The sequence below is a fragment of the Heloderma suspectum genome, chromosome 2, assembly GCF_057233095.1.
Source record: "Heloderma suspectum isolate Gila_16-S chromosome 2, 16-S_ref, whole genome shotgun sequence".
NCBI classification, from domain to species: Eukaryota; Metazoa; Chordata; class Lepidosauria; order Squamata; family Helodermatidae; genus Heloderma; species Heloderma suspectum.
Window position 1 is genome coordinate 221,376,345 of NC_139459.1, and position 20,857 is coordinate 221,397,201.

General features: G+C 42.4%; 1 protein-coding gene across 10 annotated transcripts in view; it reads right to left on the reverse strand.

Moving 5' to 3' along the window:
- The window catches only part of EXOC7 (exocyst complex component 7), a 44,745-nt gene that overhangs the window by 13,617 nt on the left and 10,271 nt on the right, over positions 1 to 20,857 (reverse strand). For 2 of the 10 annotated variants that reach the window (XM_084838163.1, XM_084838170.1), the window contains exons 6-10: positions 15,920 to 16,087; positions 14,680 to 14,691; positions 6,836 to 6,928; positions 2,922 to 3,067; positions 2,674 to 2,826 (exon numbers count right to left, since the gene is read on the reverse strand). In XM_084838163.1, coding sequence (XP_084694289.1) covers positions 2,674 to 2,826; positions 2,922 to 3,067; positions 6,836 to 6,928; positions 14,680 to 14,691; positions 15,920 to 16,087 — 572 coding nt within the window. Of the gene's footprint in view, positions 1 to 2,673; positions 2,827 to 2,921; positions 3,068 to 5,864; positions 5,934 to 6,835; positions 6,929 to 14,679; positions 14,692 to 15,919; positions 16,088 to 16,693; positions 16,844 to 19,752; positions 19,807 to 20,857 lie in introns of all 10 variants that reach the window. The other 8 variants (XM_084838166.1, XM_084838164.1, XM_084838168.1 and 5 more) reach the window with 6 other exon arrangements.

Genomic DNA, 20,857 nt, shown 5'->3' on the forward strand with positions numbered 1-20,857 from the left:
GGGGTACCGCAGGGCTCAGTCTTCAAAAATGCTCTTCAACATTTGTATTAATGACTTGGAGGAGGAGGTGCAGGGAATGCTGATCAGATTTGCAGATGACACAAAATTGGGCGGGATAGCTAATACTTTGGAAGACAGAAACAAAATTCAAAGTGATCTGGATAGACTGGAGCGCTGGGCAGAAAACAACAGAATGACATTTAACAGGGATAAATGCCAAGTTCTGCACCTAGGAAAAAGAAACCAAATGCACAGTTACAAGATGGGGGATACGTGGCTCAACAACACTACAAGCGAGAAAGATCTTGGAATTGTTGTCGATCACAAGCTGAATATGAGCCAACAATGTGATGTGGCTGCAAAAAAGGCAAATGCTCTTTTGGGCTGCATTAATAGAAGCATAGCTTCCAAATCCCGGGAAGTACTAGTTCCCCTCTACTCAGCACTGGTTAGGCCTCATCTGGAGTACTGTGTCCAGTTCTGGGCACCACACTTTAAGAAGGATGCAGACAAACTGGAGAGGGTTCAGAGGAGGGCAACAAAGATGATCAGAGGGCTGGAAACAAAGCCCTATGGAGAGAGACTGAAAGAAGTGGGCATGTTTAGCCTTGAGAAGAGAAGACTGAGGGGAGAGATGATAGCGCTCTTCAAGTACTTGAAAGGCTGTCACAGAGAGGAAGGCCAGGATCTCTTCTCCATCACCCCAGAGTGCAGGACACGGAATAATGGGCTCAAGTTACAGAAAGCCAGATTCCAGCCGAACATTAGGAAAAACTTCCTGTTAGAGCAATACGACAATGGAACCAATTACCTAGGGAGGTGGCGGGCTCTCCCACACTGCAGGCATTCAAGACGAGGCTGGACAGCCATCTGTCAGGGATGCTCTGACTTGGATTCCTGCATTGAGCAGGGGGTTGGACTCGATGGCCTTGTAGGCCCCTTCCAACCCTACTATTCTATGATTCTATGACCTGGTGTTTAATGGGGTGCAGCTACCCCTGAAGGACCAGGTCAGCAGTCTGAGGGTCATTTTAGACTCCTAGCTGTCCATGGAGGCTCAGATGTCAGCCATGAGCCAGGCAGCGCTGTGCCAACTCCATCTGATATGGCGGATGCGCCCCTATCTCCCTAACCATCTGCTCCCATCAGTAGTTCATGTCCTGGTCTCCTCTTGCCTAGACTACTGTAATGCGGTCTTTGTGGGGTTACCCTTGAAGATGGTTTGGAAGTTGCAGCTGGTGCAGAACACAGTGGCCCGCCTCATTAAAGGCAGCCATCACATCACTCTAGTGCTGAAGGTGTTGCACTGGTTACCAGTTGTTTTCTGGGCCCAATTCAAGGTGTTGGCATTGACCTTTTAAACCCTATATAGTTCCGGCCCGACCTATCTTAAGGAGCTCCTCCAACAACACCAGGGATGCCACTCAATGAGATCAGCCTCGGTAGGCCTTCTTTCTGTCCCATCAGCCAGGGCAGCTAGGCTGGTAAGGACTAGGGAGAAGGCCTTTTCTGTGGTGGCCTCCACTCTGTGGAATTCCCTCCCTAGTGACCTCTGTCATGCCCCCTCTTTGATGAGCTTCTGCCGGGCTTTAAAAACCTGGCTGTTCAGGAAGGCATTTGGGGTTGGTTAGGGTTTTTTAGAGTAGTGTTGTTTTGTTCAGTGGATCATGTAAATTCATTGTATTTCATGTTATTAGTATTGTATGCCGCCTAGAGTGGCTGAGTATCCAGCAAGATGGGTGGCTAATAAATCTAATAAATAAATAAATAAATAAATTTGTGTTGAAATGTACCCTCAATAAGGTTCATGCTACTCTCATACCTGCCTTTGTAATGTCGTGATTAGATTGATTATTGCAGTGTGCTCTATATAGAATATCTATAAAAACTGTATGGAAGTTTCAGATAGTGAAAAGTATAGCTGTGCCCCTGTGAGCAGGAGAAAGCATACCACCAGTATTCCTAAATTTGCCCTGATCACCTATTGTCTTGTGGCCACAATTCAAGGCGCTGCCTATACTTATACTGACCTTGAAGATTTGCAGAGGCAGCCTTTCCCCAGTTTCTGTCTGTTCATTAAGTCAGTCTAAATGAGACCCAGAATAGGGTCATCTCTGCTGTGGAGTTATACCTCTCCTAGGACACCCTCTTCATACTCTTTTAGGTAGTACGTCAAAACTTTTTAAAATTCAGGTTGGCACATGAGTTCTGTTTTATGCTGATTTTGGTAGGTCTAGTGTTTTATTGTGAGCTATCTTGAATGACCATATTGTTGGAGCGTTTGAAGAAGAGTTCTGAAGAATAAGAGATCTCTATCAAATTCTGTGCATCTTTGTGTAACCTTCACCTTACCAACTCTCAGATCTGTCCAGAGGTCTCATCCCACACCAACCAGAGCTCTTGCTTGACTTCAGCTCCTGCTTCCTGTGGACTGTCTCCTTTGATCTTCTGTTCCATTTACTAGTCTTGAGTGTCCATTTCCATTTTAGTCTTAGCTACTTCTCTTTCGCTTCCAGACATCTGTGTTGTGAATTGGTCTTCACCCTGCCACAATTTCCAGCTGCTACCAAACCCTCTCTGAGGCCTTGTTCCTGCCACAAATAATGGGGTTCTGCACCTCGATTGTACATGGCCAAGTTTTGCAACACCGAGTTTTTATTGCTGACCAGTTACCTGTAAAACTTGATCAAACTCTGGCTTTGTCTGCTTCAAGTGCCTCAGGATGGGGAAGATAGTGAGCACAGCTGAGTAATCATGACGTATGATGGCTTTCCGGGCTGCCGAGACAATGTTGTCACCCTCTATCATCAGATTGTCTAAAGACTCCTACAGCAAAACAAATTTTTGGGTGAGTTAGAGAAGTGACCATTGGATTTTGCACAACAGCCAAAGGAAGGAGCCATGCTAAGTTTTAAAAGGACCTGGATGAGAGAGTCAAATGTCTTCTTCTGGTGGTGTTCTGGGATGATTTCCGTCAGAAGCTGGTACTCGCTCTGGGCCAGTTTGATGAAGGCACTAACACAGTGAATGTATGCATCAATCTCCATGTCCAACATGTCATCCCTCCCTGTGGGGATTGCATATGAATATAGTATGTCAGTTTCCTTTAGCTACATGACTTATAAACACACCTGTGGCTTTCATATGGAGTGGAACAGCTTGCACCTGGCACATTGTCTTCACACTGTACAAAATACCATATGCCTGCCCATAGAGTAAATTTGCCAAAGTAAATACATTTTGCATCTGGGGGTACAAATGAGGAATTTCACACTCTTCTTGACAGGATACAACTAGGTCAACATTTAGTAGGTAGTAGAAAAGGGGTAAGTGTTCTAAGCACCTACGTGCAGGTGTGGAAAGGAAGGAGGAATGTGAATGATTCAACGCACATTCACTTGCACCTTCTTCAATTAGAGTAAATGTCCATACTGTTGATTAACTTGTGTCTTTGTTTAAAAGGCTTTCTGCTAAAGTATTCCAACTTGCAAAGAATCTGTCCTCTTGCTCATCTAGTTTAACATTTAGGAATTAAAACGTTCAATTTGATTAAGGAGTATCAATCAACATTTGTTTAATAAGCTGAAAGTGCTAGTTAAAAAACTTAAATTGCCTTATCATTTGTGAGCTCTCTATAAAGACACCCTTATTGAGTATCCTAACCCAGCATCCCATTTCTAAAATTAACAGTGCAACATCATCTGTGACACAGAATAGGGTCTCGGATAGCCTTGATTTAGTAGCACACTCCATTCCCACAATGATGCCCAATGAGGTACAGGAATAAAAACCATACTTTAGCTAATAACCAAGACAATGCCTTAAAATTTCTTCATGCCACAAGAACTCAGTATGTCTTCAAAGTGCTGGAATAACCAGTCTTTCAGCTGAGAGCGGGCTATTTATTTTATGTATTAAATTTATATCCCGACTGTCCACCAAAAATGGCACTCAAGGTGGCTAACAATAATAAAACTGAGATTAAAACAAAAATGTAATTAAAAATATAAAAACAAATGCATTAAAACCACAACAATAAAAGAAATAAACAGCACCCAATCCATTAAAAATTCCTCCAGCAGCAGACCAGCTTTCATGTCAAAGTCCCACCTATATAAAAAGATATTTGACTGATGGAGGTGGGACAACAGAGAGGAAGCTAATCTAGCCTCCCTTGGAAGTGAGTTTCAGAGCTTGGGAGCAGCCACTGAGAAGGCACCAAACCCCCAAACTCTGGACACTTCTCCCAGGGGTTTCTGGTATATGCTAAATAGCATGGGGGACACAATGGAACCCTGAGGGACATCACAGGCTAATGGCCAGGGTGTCAAACAGGAGTCCCCCAGCACTACCTTCTGAAATCACACCCCCAAGGACTGGAACCATTGCACTACAGTACGTCTAAGTCCCATCCCAGAATGTTGCTTCAGAAGGATGCTATGGTTGACGACAGAGGTCCAGCAGAACCAACAGGGACAGGCTCCTGCTATCCAGTTTCTGACACTGATTGTCCACCAAGGCAGCTAAAGCAGTCTCTATCCCATAACCAGGTCTGAAGCCAAATTTAAATGGATCTAGATAATCCACCTCATCCAGAAACCCTTGGACCTGACATGCCAACCCATATTCTAACACCTTGCCTAAAAATGGAATATTGGAGACTGGCAGGAAATTATCCAATTCAGTGGGATTCAGGGAGTGGTTTTTTTGTTTTGTTTTTTAAACAAAGGTCTCACCACTGCTTCTTTTAGACAAGATGGGATCATACTTTGTTGTAAAAAGGCATTCACCACTCCACCTTTCCATTGAGCCAGTCCGCTCTGGCTGTTTTTATAAGTTAGGAAGTTCAAGGCTCCAGTACACACTTCTCAAAGGGTCCTGTCCACATCATCGGGCTATACTATATTTTGGACTGAGGGACAACTGGCTTTACCTGGTGATGGACCTGGAAACTTAGGACTTCAGGGGCACCATCCCTCAGTACAATGACACTGAAACTTTATGACATTGTGGGATGGGGACAAGGACAGGCTTTCAGTTAACACCAGCAGAAAGCTTCTCAAAAACCTTGCTCTGCTAGAGCATTTCATGTCTTCAGCATATCATCATGCCCAATTCTGGACAGCATATTACCATCTTCCCCAGATAGTCTCTGCTAGCCACTAGGCTGCATTCTGAGGGAAGTTACAACTTGAGTTTGAAAAAGGAATGCTCACAAATACTATTAAAATATGGGCTTTGAAGACACTAGGCAGGGCGGAGATGTTTTGTTCCAATTCTTCTTATATCTTCCTACTGGCACTGTGGGAACCTAGAATCTGCTCAGTTCTATGTGCAACTGAGAAGCCATGTATATCCATCCACCGCTCACCCCAAGGTGGATATTTGGAGAAATTACACATTAGAGATAGCCATGTGTAAAACACCAGGAATAGGCTTCACTGAAATGAAGAGTGGAAAATATTAATACCCAAGATTCTGGAATCCCCAAGCAGGAAGGAACTACCTAAGAAGGTGTCCAGGTAGCAGTCTCCCCTTTAGTAGTTTAGGACTGTAAGATTAAACTTGGCTGGGGGAAGGAGACAAGAGTGACCCAAGGAGAAAGAGGCCCCAACAAATATAGACAGTGGTTGCTCATTGGCATTGTACCATCCACGTTGACCCTGCTAGCCCCCAGGATGTCTTTTAGACTGGCAGGGATGCGCACAGGGATCAGCACAGTCACTGTGTGGCTTGCAGGTGTTAGGCACACAGGTTCCGGAAAAAATTCTTCATCTGAAAGTGTCTTAAGAGAATAGCGCAAGAAACACTAAAAAGAAAGAAAGAGTTAAATTAGCCAGCTTACGTTTTGATATGGTACTTACCAGAAGCTGGCCCGTGCTTGTCAGCCAGGGCATCGGAAAGGTGCTTAACTCGTAAATCATGCTCGTGACCTAGCGAGATGTCAGCGGGCATTAACAGAAGGAGTGGTTTTTCCGGGACCATCACAGCACGAGTGCTTGTCACTTCGGGTTTTATTTGCTCGACAGACCTTTACAAGCATTTTCCTGGCAACCCAATCTAGCACCCCTTCTTTGAACACCACAGCAGTAGTAGCAGTTTCAAGCAGGATAAAGTTATGGACATAATGCATGGCTGAGAGTCAAAAGCAAGTGCAACCATCATTTTGACACTGCTGCCTTTATTTCCATATGTACTCCCCTAAAAGGAGGAAGGGACAGCAGGATGTTGTACCTCAGGTTAACAATTCCAATCTGATCAAGGTTGAAAGGGCTACTACCTTCCAAGATGGAAGTGAACAAGGACAGAACATGGAAGGACAGGTCACCAAGCTACCACATAACTTCTGTTAGCCAGTCAAACTGCATCACAGATAAGACTGCCCTTAATTTAGGTGGCCCACAACTCTTCGGAACTATATAACATTTTAATGTAGCCTTTTAAATTATGTAGTTTAAATATTTTGATGCTTTGCTGTTTTTAATGTTCTTGGTTTTTTAAAATTATTTTAAGGGTTTATTGTTTTAAATTGCTGTACACAGCCTTGATAGCTTTTTAACAAATAAGACAGTATATAAATGTTAATAAAATGAATGAATGAATGAATGAATAAATAAATAAATAAATGTAATGAGTTAGTATGAGTTAGCCTATCTTTTGTATCCATCTCTTTGCTCTTCATGCTGTTTTGAGTCCCAAAAAACCCAGGTTATTTCTTGTACAACCTGAATAGATATCAGCAGTGGGGCTAAAGGCTAACAGAAACCTTGGATATGAAAGGAAGACCAATACCCAAATTAGAACCCAAGAGTGATAGTGAGAGAGAAGTGATTACCTTCCATAGGAATGAGGTTAGAGGCCCCCTTTTTCCCATCTAGACATTGCTGAGAATACTGTTTCAGAAGATTCTGAGCCTTACGGATCGTGCCTGTCACCAGAGCCACAAGAGAGAAGAGACAAAGAGACCTTGGAAATGAATGAGAAACAAAACACCAAGCAACCCTCCACCAGTGCCTTGTCAATCAAACCTAGCACAGTAGTGCTGCCCCAAAGTGAGAATGCTCTGTATATACACACACTCAGAAATGCCCAGTTGTGTGCCCTGTAATGTAGTCACTGATTCCCTTTGAGAGACTGAAGAACTCTAGCCATGTTAATTTGCTTTCAAATGCTGCTGAGGCCACCAAAATCCTCTATTTCAATTATATATTTAAGATTTTCCAGATCAATAAATACAAATCATGGAATAATCATTTTGACAGTATTATTTTTGTCAAGCTTTAGTAATGAATAGTAACATGGTATATTCATATTTTTTTAAGGAATATAGGCAATTAACAGTCACATGGACCTAGAATTCCATGCAAAGTAATAATACATAATGCTGGTTGTACTAATATTGTTTTAAATCTATTTTGGTGATAAATTGATTTTATTTTGTACGTTATTTGTATGTTTTGCAAACCACCAAGGCCTGGGATAACAGAGGATATATGAAAAAGGATATATAAATAAATACATAAATTCTGAATAAAGGTGACCTTCACACATTAGAGAAGCAGCATGATTGCCACAGAAAACAACAGTGTGGTGTGGGTTCCATGCAGGCTCCTGTGTACTCCGATCAACATCAGAGGTCCTCGCTGGGTTCCTTTACCACCAGCTGAGATTACACAGGTGAATCCAAAGGGCAGGGCCTTTTTCCTGGGATGCTGATATCATGGAGCGTCCTTCCCAGGGAAGCCAGCTTGGCTTCAGAGAATCATAGAACAGTAGGGTTGGAAGGGGCCTACAAGACCATCGAGTCCAAACCCCCCTCCCCCAATCTTGAAGTTGGTCTCACTATTGCATTAAGATGTGGCACTTCAGGGAGGCTGTTGGGGGAGGCCGACAAGACTGCATCGACTGAAGGATTAATCCTTGCTCTTTCCTGTTTCTGTTGATTTTTATTCCCTGCCGATTATTTTTGTTCTTAATATATATTTTCTATCTTTATTTTGTTTAGTTATTTTGTGTGTGGGGGTATTGTTTTTATGTTCTTGTTAGTTGCTTTGAATCTTGAGAAAACGCAGGATACAAATGTCTGAAAGCAGGAACTACTTACATCACGGAGATTACCCATTCCACCTGCCCCAAGGTCTGTGAGCGCAAGCATGGGATATAATCTACCTATTCCTCATGGCTGTCCTTTACAAATAGAAGAGAGCCCCTGTCACACAAAAGGGGTTGTTGTTTCTGCACCATCCACATTGTATTCACTGTCTGAAGTTAGGCAAATTCAGACATCTTCCATTATTGTATGTGGGGGTTTTTTAGAATGTTTTTTCCAATTGTTATGAAATGTGAAATGTTTAGCCTTGACATTCTAAATCAGTACTGAGAAGAATAGAGAGGGTATATAGCCTTGTTTTATATGAGAGATCACTACCTACTGAATCCTCGAAATCCACCAGATTCCACAGTGGTTTATCTTCAATGGGCACGTAAGGGATCCGTAGACCACAGAAATAATTACAGACTGTGTGTTATTTCTGAGCATTCTCACCACAGCTAGATCAGGATTCTAACAAGAAGGTAAAGCAAAGAGAAAGCTCTATCTTTGTAGAACAGTTAGAGCCAAAGACAAGAGAAGCAAGGAGCTAATTGCACAGCCCATCTCTGTTCCAACCCCCTTTCTGAACAGTAAAATGAAAGAAGGACTAAAGGTCAATCTATTTCCCTCCCCCACCCTAGGGCTCTGTACTTCTGAATACACATCAATTACACCACAAAAGTGGATTAAAAAAAGAAAGAAAAAGACAGCATTAAACTGTAGCTGAAGCAGGATGCTGCAACTAAGAAACACTGAAAAAAGCACAAGAGAAAGCGTTAAAATGTCGGTCCACAAACAAACCTCAGTTTTACATGAGAAAGTATTAGTGAACATGCAACAAAGCAAAATAATAGAATCAGGAGTACACAAACCCCACATACATACACCAAGAGTGTAACTGTTGCTTCAGCACATCAGACATACAACCACTGTAGACACAACCAAGGAACAGGAAAAAAAAAACTGGAAAGGTATAAAGAGCTCTATGACCTTTCCAATAGGAAAAAATAGACAAACTGATTTTTTAAAAAATAGATCACTAAAACACCCTGCAGTTTTGCTCAAAAAACAACCAAATAGCCCAACCCGGACACCCAGACCTTCCTGAGGTTGCAACATCGTATGTGCTATTGCTGATTTAAAAGTTCACAGTTACAGCATACCCCATTTAGAACAGGTACTATGGTGCAATTGCACTTTATGTGCTGCAATAGAATAGTGGTGGAACAGGCACCCTTGTCACTACTGCAAGCGATTACGTTGCTGATAGTACTAAGCGTCCCTTGTACCAATGGAATGCACTTTACTAAACGTGAGAGTATTTGGCCCCAAGGTTCACCTAAAATTTTGTAAGCCTACAATGGGGCATACATGCACAGCATATCCCACAGAAGGCAATGTAGCCTCTGATATGTGCTACAGATGGCAATTCGACATAATGGTATTCAGGAAAAGAACTAGGGCAGCAGAAATCTCCCCAAACAAGTTGCGTCAATGTGGCAAGAATATCATTGCATGATTCAACCAATGCCAACATATGGACAGATAATGTTATTGTTGTTCAGTCATTAAGTCGTGTCCGACTCTTCATGACTCCATGGACCTTCTTGTCCTCTGGAGTGTGCTCAAGTTCATATTCATTGCATCGGTGATGCTATCTAGCCATCTCATCCTCTGCTGTCCCCTTCTCCTTTTGCCTTCAGTCTTTCCCAGGATCAGGGTCTTTTCCAGGGAGTTTTCTCTTCGCATTCGGTGGCCAAAATATTTGAGCTTCAGCTTCAGTATCTGTCCTTCCAATGAGCAGTCAGGGTTGATTTCCTTTAGGATTGACTGACTGGACCTCCTTGCAGTCCAGGGGACTCGAGTCTTCTCCAGCACCACAGTTCGAAAGCATCGATTCTTCGGCGCTCAGCCTTCCTTATAGTCCAGCTCTCTCAGCCATACGTTACTACTGGGAAAACCATAGCTTTCATTATACGGACCTTTGTCGGCAAGGTGATGTCTCTGCTTCTTACTATGCTGTCTAGGTTGGCCATAGCTTTCCTCCCAAGGAGCAAGCGTCTTTTAATTTCATGGCTACAGTCACCGTCTGTGGTGATCTTGGAGCCCAAGAAAATAAAATCTGTCACTGCTTCCATTTCTTCCCCTTCTATATGCCAGGAAGTGATGGGGCCAGATGCCATGATCTTCGTTTTTTTAATGCTGAGTTTCAAACCAGCTTTGGCACTCTCCACTTTCACCCTCAACAACAGGCTCTTTAGGTCTTCTTCGCTTTCTGCCATTAGGGTGGTATCGTCTGCATATCTGAGGTTGTTGATAATTCTCCCGGCAATCTTAATTCCGACCTGTGATTCATCCAACCCGGTGTTTCTCATGATGTACTCTGCATATAAGTTAAATAAGCAGGGCGACAGTATGCAGCCTTGTCGTACTCCTTTCCCAATTTTGAACCAATCAGTTGTTCCATGTCCAGTTCTTACTGTTGCTTCTTGACCCTTGTACAGGTTTCTCAGGAGACAGGTAAGGTGGTCTGGTACTCCCATCTCTTTAAGAATTGGCCACAGTTTGTTGTGATCCACACAATCAAAGGCTTTAGCGTAGTCAATGAAGCAGAAATAGATGTTTTTCTGGAATTCTCTTGCTTTCTCCATGATCCAGCGAATGTTGGTGATTTGACCTCTAGTTCCTCTGCCTCTTTGAAACCCAGCTTGTACTTGCAGTAGTTCTTGGTACACATACTGCTGAAGCCTAGCTTGTAGGATTTTGAGCATAACCTTGCTGGCATGTGAAATGAGTGCAATTGTACGGTAGTTCGAACACTCTTTGGCATTGCCCTTCTTTGGAATTGGAATGTAAACTGACCTTTTCCAGTCTTGTTGCCACTGTGGAGTGTTCCAAATCTGTTGGCATATTGAGTGCAGCACTTTAACAGCATCATCTTTTAGGATTTTAAATAGCTCAGCTGGAATACTGTCATGTCCGCTAGCTTTGTTGTTAGTAATGCTTCCTAAGGCCCGCTTGACTTCACTCTCTAGGATGTCCGGCTCAAGTTCAGTGACCGCACTATCATGGCTATCAGGGACATTCAGATCTTTCCTGTATAGTTCTTCTGTGTATTCTTTCCACCTCTTCTTAATCGCAATGACAGATAATGACAGTAGTGCAAAGAAGATGCCTTTTGATAGCCATCAGATACTTAAAAATCTTGAAGTTAATTGGTTAGCAGCAAGAAAATTAATAGATAGTGTAGAATCTATGCTGAACCTATACTTAGCCAAATGGAATTTGGAGCCATATAAAATAAATTTTAAAACAGTATTTTGGGGGAAATCATAAATGGGTTGTCATAATCATGGGAAAAATATTTAGAGCACTTTAAACAATGCTATAATCTACATTTTGCAAGTGGTTGCGGGGAATTAAAAAATCCAAACACTTCTTCATTTCCTCCATTCTTAAACATTGCTTGAGGTTTGGATTATTACAGTGGAACAGTATCAAGACCACAAACTGTCCAGAAGATGTCTTGATAAGCTTTGCACCTGAAAGCAATGCTAGCAGGTTTCACTAAATTAAACTTTGAAGAAACCCTTCAAGCTATGAAACAATTTTAAAGTTTTCTGAACCATGTAAAAGACCCACGCTTCTAGAATTCCCAAAACCAAGTTACCAATGCTACTTCATTGAGCTTTGCCACTGTAAAAGGTTACATGAAAAGCCACCCAGGTTCTGAGGAACTCAGGCATAATTGAAATTAGCATCCTTATTTCTGTGGGTAACATCAATATGGGTTTAGCTACTATGTATGCAGCAAGCATTAGTGTGAGCTATTCCCAATGCAAGACTACAATGTTAGTCCTCCATGCTCTCTACAGATAAGGACCCTGCACGTCTCAACATCCTCTTCCAATTTGCATAAGAACAATTAACCATGTTTACCTCCAGAGGCACCAAGTGCTGCTGGGTATTAATTCAGTGCAACTGAACAGCAGAGTACTTAGCATCCTAATTAGGCCTTGATGGATTCTATTCGAAGCCAAATGCCTTTGTTCTAGATTTATTTCTCCTGATTAGGCGCTTGTGAACCAAGTGGGACAGCATGGTGGTTACTAATGAAGGCATCACATTCAAAGGTAGAGGCAGTGATCAAACAGGGAGAAGAGGAACAGGCTGTTGCTTCTAAACTTACAGCACTATCTCATTGCAAGCATCCTGGAAGATATTAACCCAGTGTTGCTTGTATTGTGGGTTAGCGGCCAAAAGATGGACTTGGAAACATCTAGACTACTTGTTGCCAGCTCAGCGAGAAAGGAAACTCTAATTCAGGGATGCAGAACCTCTTTCTGCCTGAGGGCCAAATTCCATTTTGGAGAAACTCTCGTGGGCCACATTCCACTGGTGGGCAGGGCCAGAAGCAAAAGGGGTGGGGACAGAATACCCCAAACACCAGCATATTTTAGCTTAAAGCCTTTACTGCCAGAAACTAAGCCTTAGGAGAGGCATTCCAACCTTTTAGAATGACTGGGGTTGGAGGGTGGGGAGAATGCACAAAAACTGGGAAACCACCAAATGATCTGTGGTTGGTGGAAAGGAAATGGGGCATGTGGAAGGGGGTGTGGCCTTCTGGACAACCTTGGCAGGCCAGATTTGCCCCGCAGGCCTAAGGTTCTGCACCCCTGCTCTAGCTCATTTCTTCAGGAAGAAATGTATTTTCAGAATGGATCAGCAGAGAATTCTATTAGTACAATGACCTAGAAGGCTTTTATTGTAAGAGTCACTCCACTGCAAAGTTCTCTCTTTACTTGGGGCCCACCTGTCAGCTTTGTTCCTGGTATGAAACAAACAAAAAAATGCATCTAACCTCTTTGATGGCACTATTCCTGAGTTGATAACGTAGTTATACATTGACCGAGTTCCTTGAAGGTGCTGAATGTGTCAGCTTGTAATTTATTTACATTAGAAACTGTCCTTGATGAGATTAATGCCTCAACAACAAGAAGGATATTTTGTTTGGAGTGCTAGAAGAGCCTTTTAAGTACCTACTTTGACCATAAGCAGGGTACAGAGGTATGGGGCACAACAGCTTTGTCCATATATTAAAAAGGTAAATTATGCCCAAACCCAGCTATGTTTGGGTGGGGATTTATCATTTGCATCCTTGAATATAATAGTTTTGTAGCGTTCCCCCCTCCCGCAGATATTTGCTTCCTGGGACTCTGAGGGTAGTTTTAAATCAGGGGTGGGCAACCTGTGGCCCTACAGATGCTTTGACCTACAACTCCTATCATCCCTAGCCAATATAGCCAATGGTGAGGGATCATGGGAGTTATGGTCCTTCAGATGTTTTGGCCTACAAGTTGTGCAATTATGTCAATTTAACTCACTCACTGCATGAGATACGTAGTGCTGACATATCCTTCCTTTAAAACCATGGAACTCAACCTAGAAACTTAAAACTGGCTAGGAGGGTGGGAGTTAACATGAATTTGTCAAGCAGTGGCACAGAAAATGGAAGTTATTTCCTTGCCCATCATTCAAGACAGAAAAAAAGAAAAAATAAGGTATGATTACACTGCAACAAAAGAAACCAAGAGTGGCAATTTTGACGGAGATGTTAGAACTTCACCATTAGAGCTGCCCTTGAAAGCTGAATAGTTTCTGGGAAATAAAACCATCTACCAAAGAATTATGAAGGCACAATTATTTGCCATTATTTTGTAAGATTTGCTTCACTGCAGGTCTATTTCAGACACATACTGTTAGTTCCGATTGATCACTTCCCAGATTTCTGCCCAACACACCAATTCAAATAACTAGGAGACTTAGTACATCCAGCATGTGGGAAGCAATTGTTTCATTCAATTTGGCATCACAGGTTCTATGAGCAAGTGGGTTAGCACACCTGACAAAATTCTGTAAGGATGTGAATTAGTTTCATTTGGTCCACTGAATTGCGCCTCCACTTCACCCTTCCATAATGATTTACCAGCTCAGAAATGTCAAAGGCAGTCAAATGGTGCTGAATTCACTGAATCTACTGCCTGACATACCAGAGAGACTGGTATACCTTAGCCAAAGCAGCACTTTCAAGCCCAGGTTTGGAAAGAGACAAAGGCCTTTAGTGGAAAGGGAAATCTTTAGCTCAGTAAATTAAGGGTGCAATCCTATGCATATTTAGACAGAAAAAAGTCCTACAACTCTCAGCCTGGCTGGCTGGTGAATGCTGGCAGTTGAAGGCCTTTTTTCTGTCTGAACATGCATAGGTTGTTTGCTTGGGAAAGTCCAATAGTCTAACCAAGGTACACACATATGGATAGTGGAGATTATTTTAATTGAAAAATCTGGCCTAAATCTTCTTGCCCTTTCTCTCAGTACTGGTCAGCTTTCAGGAAGAACTCCAGGACACGGTAGCAATCCTGTATGCACCTGCATAGCATTAGAGGCTTCCATGGGCAGATATCCCCTTGGAATACGCCAAGCACACCTTTAGCTAGCAGTAGTAATAGGCCTGCAGTGGCATCTTAGTGCACAGAAGTTTAGAAAGTACTGTAAAGCTGCAGAAGGGACACACAGAACACACACTTTACCTGGGATGAGGACTGTCATTCACAGAAGAATAAAAAATAAAAAAGACACAAAACAATTACAACATGCCATTTTCATGCCTTATAACTCAATCTCTGACTGTTCTACAACCCTTCTACTTGTCTGTTTCTTCTATGCATAAGAGCATTTACAATTCTCAATTTCATCCTGTAAATTAGTTCATTTTTTCCCCGCACACTACAAGCAATGTTGTGAACTCATTTGGCTGAAATACAGGAAGATGCTTCTATAAAATAGCTGCAGTAATTACTGCTCTCTCCGCCCAATGCTTACCATTTCTGTTCAGTAAAGAGCTATGCTCTACACCCATTGTATTAAAAAATGATCAGAAGCTAAATGGCAATAGAATCTTAACAGAAAGTCAAGACTCTGGAAAAAGGAGGTTTGAAGAGAACTGTTTTGGTGGGAGAATCATTTAGATACTATAAGACCTGAAAATCCAGGAACTCTTAAAATAAAATGTTCCACAGAGCAATTATTGTGAAGAAAACTCAGCTAAGTGTTTTTTTTAGCGGGGGGACATTATATTGTGGATCCACATCACCAACAGGTGGCAACACACTCAAGACACACCTACAACTCTGAAGTCAGAGAGGGAGAGGAGAGGAGAGGAGAGGAGAGGAGAGGAGAGCTTGGTGAAACTTAATGTTCTTTAGCCAGCAGAGTCTCTGAAAGTAGAGGAAATAGCTTGTTCATAGCAATGATCACAACAGAGCCCATTTTCCCTTAGGGAGTCCTAGACACTTTGACTGGGACTGGTCGTACAAGGTTTTTTTGTGCAATAAAAAACCCTTCTGTCTGTGCCCATAGAGCAAAGATCTAGAGCTTTCTGGGGTCCTGGTCAGGACAGGAATAGACACAGCAAGTCTGGCCATGAGGGCCCGTGAAATGCATCAGTCTTGGCTAGCACTAGCCCAGGGAATGAGTGTTCCTCGACCCATCATTTTCCATACAACGACTTCATTTAAAAAAAACAAAAAGCAGTGAACGCGTGGCTTTTATGTAAGGGGCTTTTCATGGCTACCTGCATGACAAGATTATTGGCATTCTACTAAAATTGAAACTTCTAGAAGGACCACCTAATGTGGGATCAAACAACAATCACAAAACCAAGAGAAACCCTCTCCCAGAGCAACAGACTGATTAAAAAGCAAGTGAAGCTTCCAGGCTTGGATCTTCAAGGCCATGACAAGGAACTGGTGCCTAAAATCCTGAACTAACCTGGTCTTTTGATGGGTTTTTTGGTTGGCGTGTCTTTCCTCTTGTTCTGAATGGCAGGGGAGTATGGGACTCCTGAGGAAGAGCTGTTCTTCCGGAAATGTTCCTTCAACCCTTTGATAGAACGGTCCAACTGGCTGGAACGGATCTGGTAGTAAACATTCATAAAGTCTAGGAAGAGAAACACACGCAACATGAAGCAGCGAACTTTACACTCTTTTAGTTCCCACCGCCTTTGATATGAACAAAGATAACATGACAGAAAAACCATTCAATAATTTTGTTTCAAAACTGGATAGCACTTATTGACTGTAAAAACAAATCATACTCTCAAACAATAAGATTATAAATGTTGTATTGTGCCAGGTAACTTGTCTGTATTAACTTAATTGAAATAAATGTTATTCAAGAAGAAAAGAGAGCAGTCTTCAATACACCAAAATGCATGCTTGAAGCATCTTAAGGTTTATGCATGTGAGCATGAGGCTCCACCAGTAGATACTGCATCAGTAAAAACCCTGCTTATAAAAGGAAAGGAAAAAGAGAGAAAAAGAGGAAAGAAAAGATTATTGAAAATCACAATAGTAGCCAATAATAATCATTTGAGGCTAAGAGTTGTGTTTGTTTTTAAAGATTACTACTGTAGTGCAATTGCCATTTCTAAAGACTACTTACTTTACATAAAAAGCTCTAGAATTCTTTTCAGGTAACATAAAGGTAATTTTGCCTTCTACAGTACTCCCTGATGCTTTCTGAATTTGAGTCTCCTGCACTTACTACAGTTGTGTCCTAATTCTCTGAATGACCACTCTACAATGCTCTCCCTAGAAGCTATGCTGGTGTAGGAAGTAGCTCTGTGCTCTCTCTTTAGGCTTCCTCTCTGGGCTCCTGCTGGCAGCTGCTTCTCCTCACATAGACAGTTAAAACCTGCACCACAAGAAAAATAAGGACAAACCAAGTCACACAGCAGAGGTCCATACGGTTCAGTTCAGACTATGAGAGGCTTCCTAGTTTAGGATCCAAGTAAGTTATTGGAGTAAGGGAAATGCAGCTGCCTGAATATGTGACACCAATTGTTGCCTGTGTTAAAAAAACTGGAATAATCACATACAGCAATTACCATTTCATAGTAGTAATTTCAGAACAGAAGCCAACTGTGTTAATTTTGTAGCAGCAGGCACACTGAATAGTAGCCAACTGTGTTAATTTTGTAGCAGCAGGCATACTTAACTGCTGGGGTACCTTAGAAGTAAACTGACTTTTCTGAGCTTATGTAAACAACCTACTTCATCCAATGCAACTGAACTGATCAAGCAGGTTGCTACCTTCACAAAGCTCAGGTCAAATAAACCAGTACGTCCAGGAATTATGGTCAAGCTACACATTATGTGGGAGTTCTGTGACTGGAATTCCCCACTCCCCCCACCCCTTTCTTAAAAAGCAGTACAGGGATTGGGGCTGTGGAGCAGGGGATGACAAGTCCCCAACTTAAGTTGCCATGGTCCCAAACTTCACACTGCTTTAACAAAGAAAAACACCGTTGTGTTCTTAATTTCCCCCCACCCTCACAATTAATAGCAGCTGAGGGAGGGGGCAGGGGAGACACAATCTGGATTGGGGCCATGGCACAAAGGCAACTGGCTAACCCTTCTGCCATTCCCCTACCCAAATCATGCTCACCAATGGCTGATTTCTGAGAGGGGGGCGGAGAGAGAGAGAGATGGGGAGTGCCAGTCATGGAACTCCCACATAATGCCTAGTTTGCCCCTGAAGGCAGCACCAGAGCAGTTTGGGTGTATTGCCAGTGATACATTCCGGAAGCTAGTGTTATTAGTCTTCTGTAGCAGAACCAAAGGGTCATAAGCTTTTGAGGGCCAAAACCCACTTTGCTGGATGCATCTGACTAAATAGGTCTATCCCACAAAAGCTTATGCCACAATGTGTTAGTCTTTAAGGTGCTACAAGACCCTGTGTTTTTTCCAATGACAACAAACTGGATAATTCTATGGAAGGCTCTGGTTTAGCCACTTGCTTCTCTGGAATGATAATAAAACCAGAATAAAAACAATAGTCTCTCTTCAGATTTGTTCATGCAACCGACTATGGTTTCATTGCACTGTACACCATTTCCATTTCTCCTTACCCTAATTTTCTAGAGTATATCCCCTTGACAAATATTCTAGAGCAGGGGTGGGCCGAAAGTAGATATCCAGATGCCTGGAACATCAACTCCCAGCATTCTTGACCATTGGCCATGGTGGCAGGGGATCCTGGGAGTTGAAGTCCAAACATTTTATTTATTTATTAAATGTATTAATCGCCCATCTGGCCAGTCACCCAGCAAACATCTGGAACTGTATCTTCTGACCACCCCTGATCAAAAGCATACATCCCCACAACTCTCCCCCTTCTAGACACAACCCCCCTCCCTCCAGTGAACACCTCCCTCTCACAGTCCAGGCACAGCTCCATAAGCTATATGCTTTACAAATTCTCCAAGGGAAGATGGGCACAGTACTTCATTTCTAAAAGAGAAAGTCAGTTCAGATAATTGGCCCATATAGCTGAATACTGTCTACCCATCTGGTGACAGCTCTCCAAGTTCATGGGTCTTGCATGCTTGTTCCCCAAAGGACTGAACCTGGGAATCTTCTGAATGAAAAGCATGTGTTCTACCTGCTTTAAGGATAAAATGTGTGCCAAAATGTCTATGTTTTTAAAAATACATTTAATAATTCTTTTGTTTACAGGCCAGAGCTGAATAACTCTCATTGGGGGTGTTCGCATATAAAAGCAACAAATTGTGGGTTAATTAACCCACAATTTGCGGGTTAATTAACCCACAATTTGCCACAGCATGTGCCAGGCATGTTCCGCAGTCTTTTTGAATATTCAACCCTAATCAGGCTGATTGGGCGTTGCTACATGACATCCAAACCAGACACTATAGGTTAATTGTGGGTTAAACAACCCATGGTTTGCTTTTAGGTTAACTGTGGGGGTTTTAACCCATGCTTAAACTACAATGTCCAGATCCGGAAGTCATGGCACAAAGCTCTGATTGACCAGATCGGGGGTTGAATATTTAAAATGGCCTGGAATGCTGCAGGAAATTATGGATTAATTAACCCATGATTTGCCACTGTTATATGCGAAATGGGTTGCTGTAGGCAACAAAACCCTAGGAACTATATGGTTTTGGAGGTAAATCAGTCTGCAGTCCGCAAAAAGCAGTTTACCTTTTACTGAGAACTCACAAACAGAATGTATCTTTTACTCAAGAGTCACCTGTCAGCCTAGAAACAGCCTTACCCCTTTGTACCTTACACCTCCTGCAGAATTCCAGGGTGTAATGAGAGTATTCATTTACGACTGCATCTGTGAACTTAGTCTTTTGATCTCTGATCAAGTAAGAAACCATAAAGTTGTAGGGAAATCGTGGACCATCCAGTTTGGTGTAGTGGCTAGGGTGTTAAACTGGGAGTCAGGATATTTGGCTTCTAGTCCCCACTCAGCCATGGAAGCTCACTGGGTGACTTTGGGCCAGTCACAGACTCTCAGCCCAATCCACCTCACAAGGTTGTTGTTGTTGTGAGGATAAAATGGAGGAGGATTATGTACGCCACCTTGGGTTCCTTAAGGAGGAAAAAGGCGGGATATAAATGTAAAGCCTCCCCTTGCCTCCGATGACAACCATAAACACATACCAGTCTCCCCTCCTGACCCTCATTCCCAGTCTCTCCACCCACTAGAGAGTTGCGCCCATTTTCAGCTACGCTTCCTCTTCCCTATTTCTACCTATTCCTACTTTCCTAGTTGCCCTCTCCCCTACTCACTCCAAACTGGACTTGAAGATACCATCAGCTCCTGCTGCTCCTGCTGCTGGACTGCTGGGGACAGAGAAAGATAAAGAGCTGATGCCCGGAAAGCATGCAAGGGATACAGGGATGCCTGGAAGCCGCCAATAGGCTCCTTCTACCTAAAGACCTGATCATGCACTGTTTACACATGTATTCCAGGATAAGAAAGGTGATGAAAGATCTCTGGATTCTTCCCAAGGCCTTTGACTTGTCTTGCACACATTTCACCTTTGAATGATGCATGTAAATGAGTTTCAGTGAGTTCAGGGGCAGAGGAACATATTTTAAATTCTTTATAGTTTTTACATGTTCCTATTTCAGATCAATGAGAAGCTTCCATGAGCTACCTGTGATTTCAAAGAGAATACATTTTACTCTATAATTTATAGCCAAACTACATATTACATGCAATTGTGCATATCAGAGCCCTGATACTGGTTTTGTAAAAGAAAAGCATTGTGGATAAAGGAAATTTAGAGTGGAGGAAGAGCAGGCATATGAAGGGTTAAGCATCCCCTCTTTTCCTTAACTGGCTTCTCCTTCCAAAAGCCACTTTCCTTTTGGATAAAAGTGTTACAGGCCTCTGTAACACTGTGCTTCCATTAAATGTGTAACTAGCCCCTTAAGAAATCAAATGCTTTATAGTTCTTATCTCATTCATTCTCATAACAACCCTGCCAAGATTGCTAATATTTCTTTTCTGAAAATGGAAAAGAGGCTGAGAATACATGGCCTACCCCAGCGTACACTTGTATTCCACTCTTCATCTAAAGAGCTCAGGGCAGCCTATATATGGATCTAAGGTGGCCTCTTATCTAGGCACTGCTGGAGGCCAAAAAGAATACCCATGTCATGTACTAACAGACCATTCGCTAGGCCACTAATACCTGAGCCAACATTTGAATCCAGGTTCAAACATGAGAACACATCAATTTCTGCTTTAATCATATGCCAGGTACCTCAATAATGACTACCATTCATCATAAAGCGACACCACATAAAAACAAACGTTGCGATCATCATAATTAACCACAACCCCACGTCTTTGCCACTGATGCTGGAGATGTTGCTTTAATAGCTA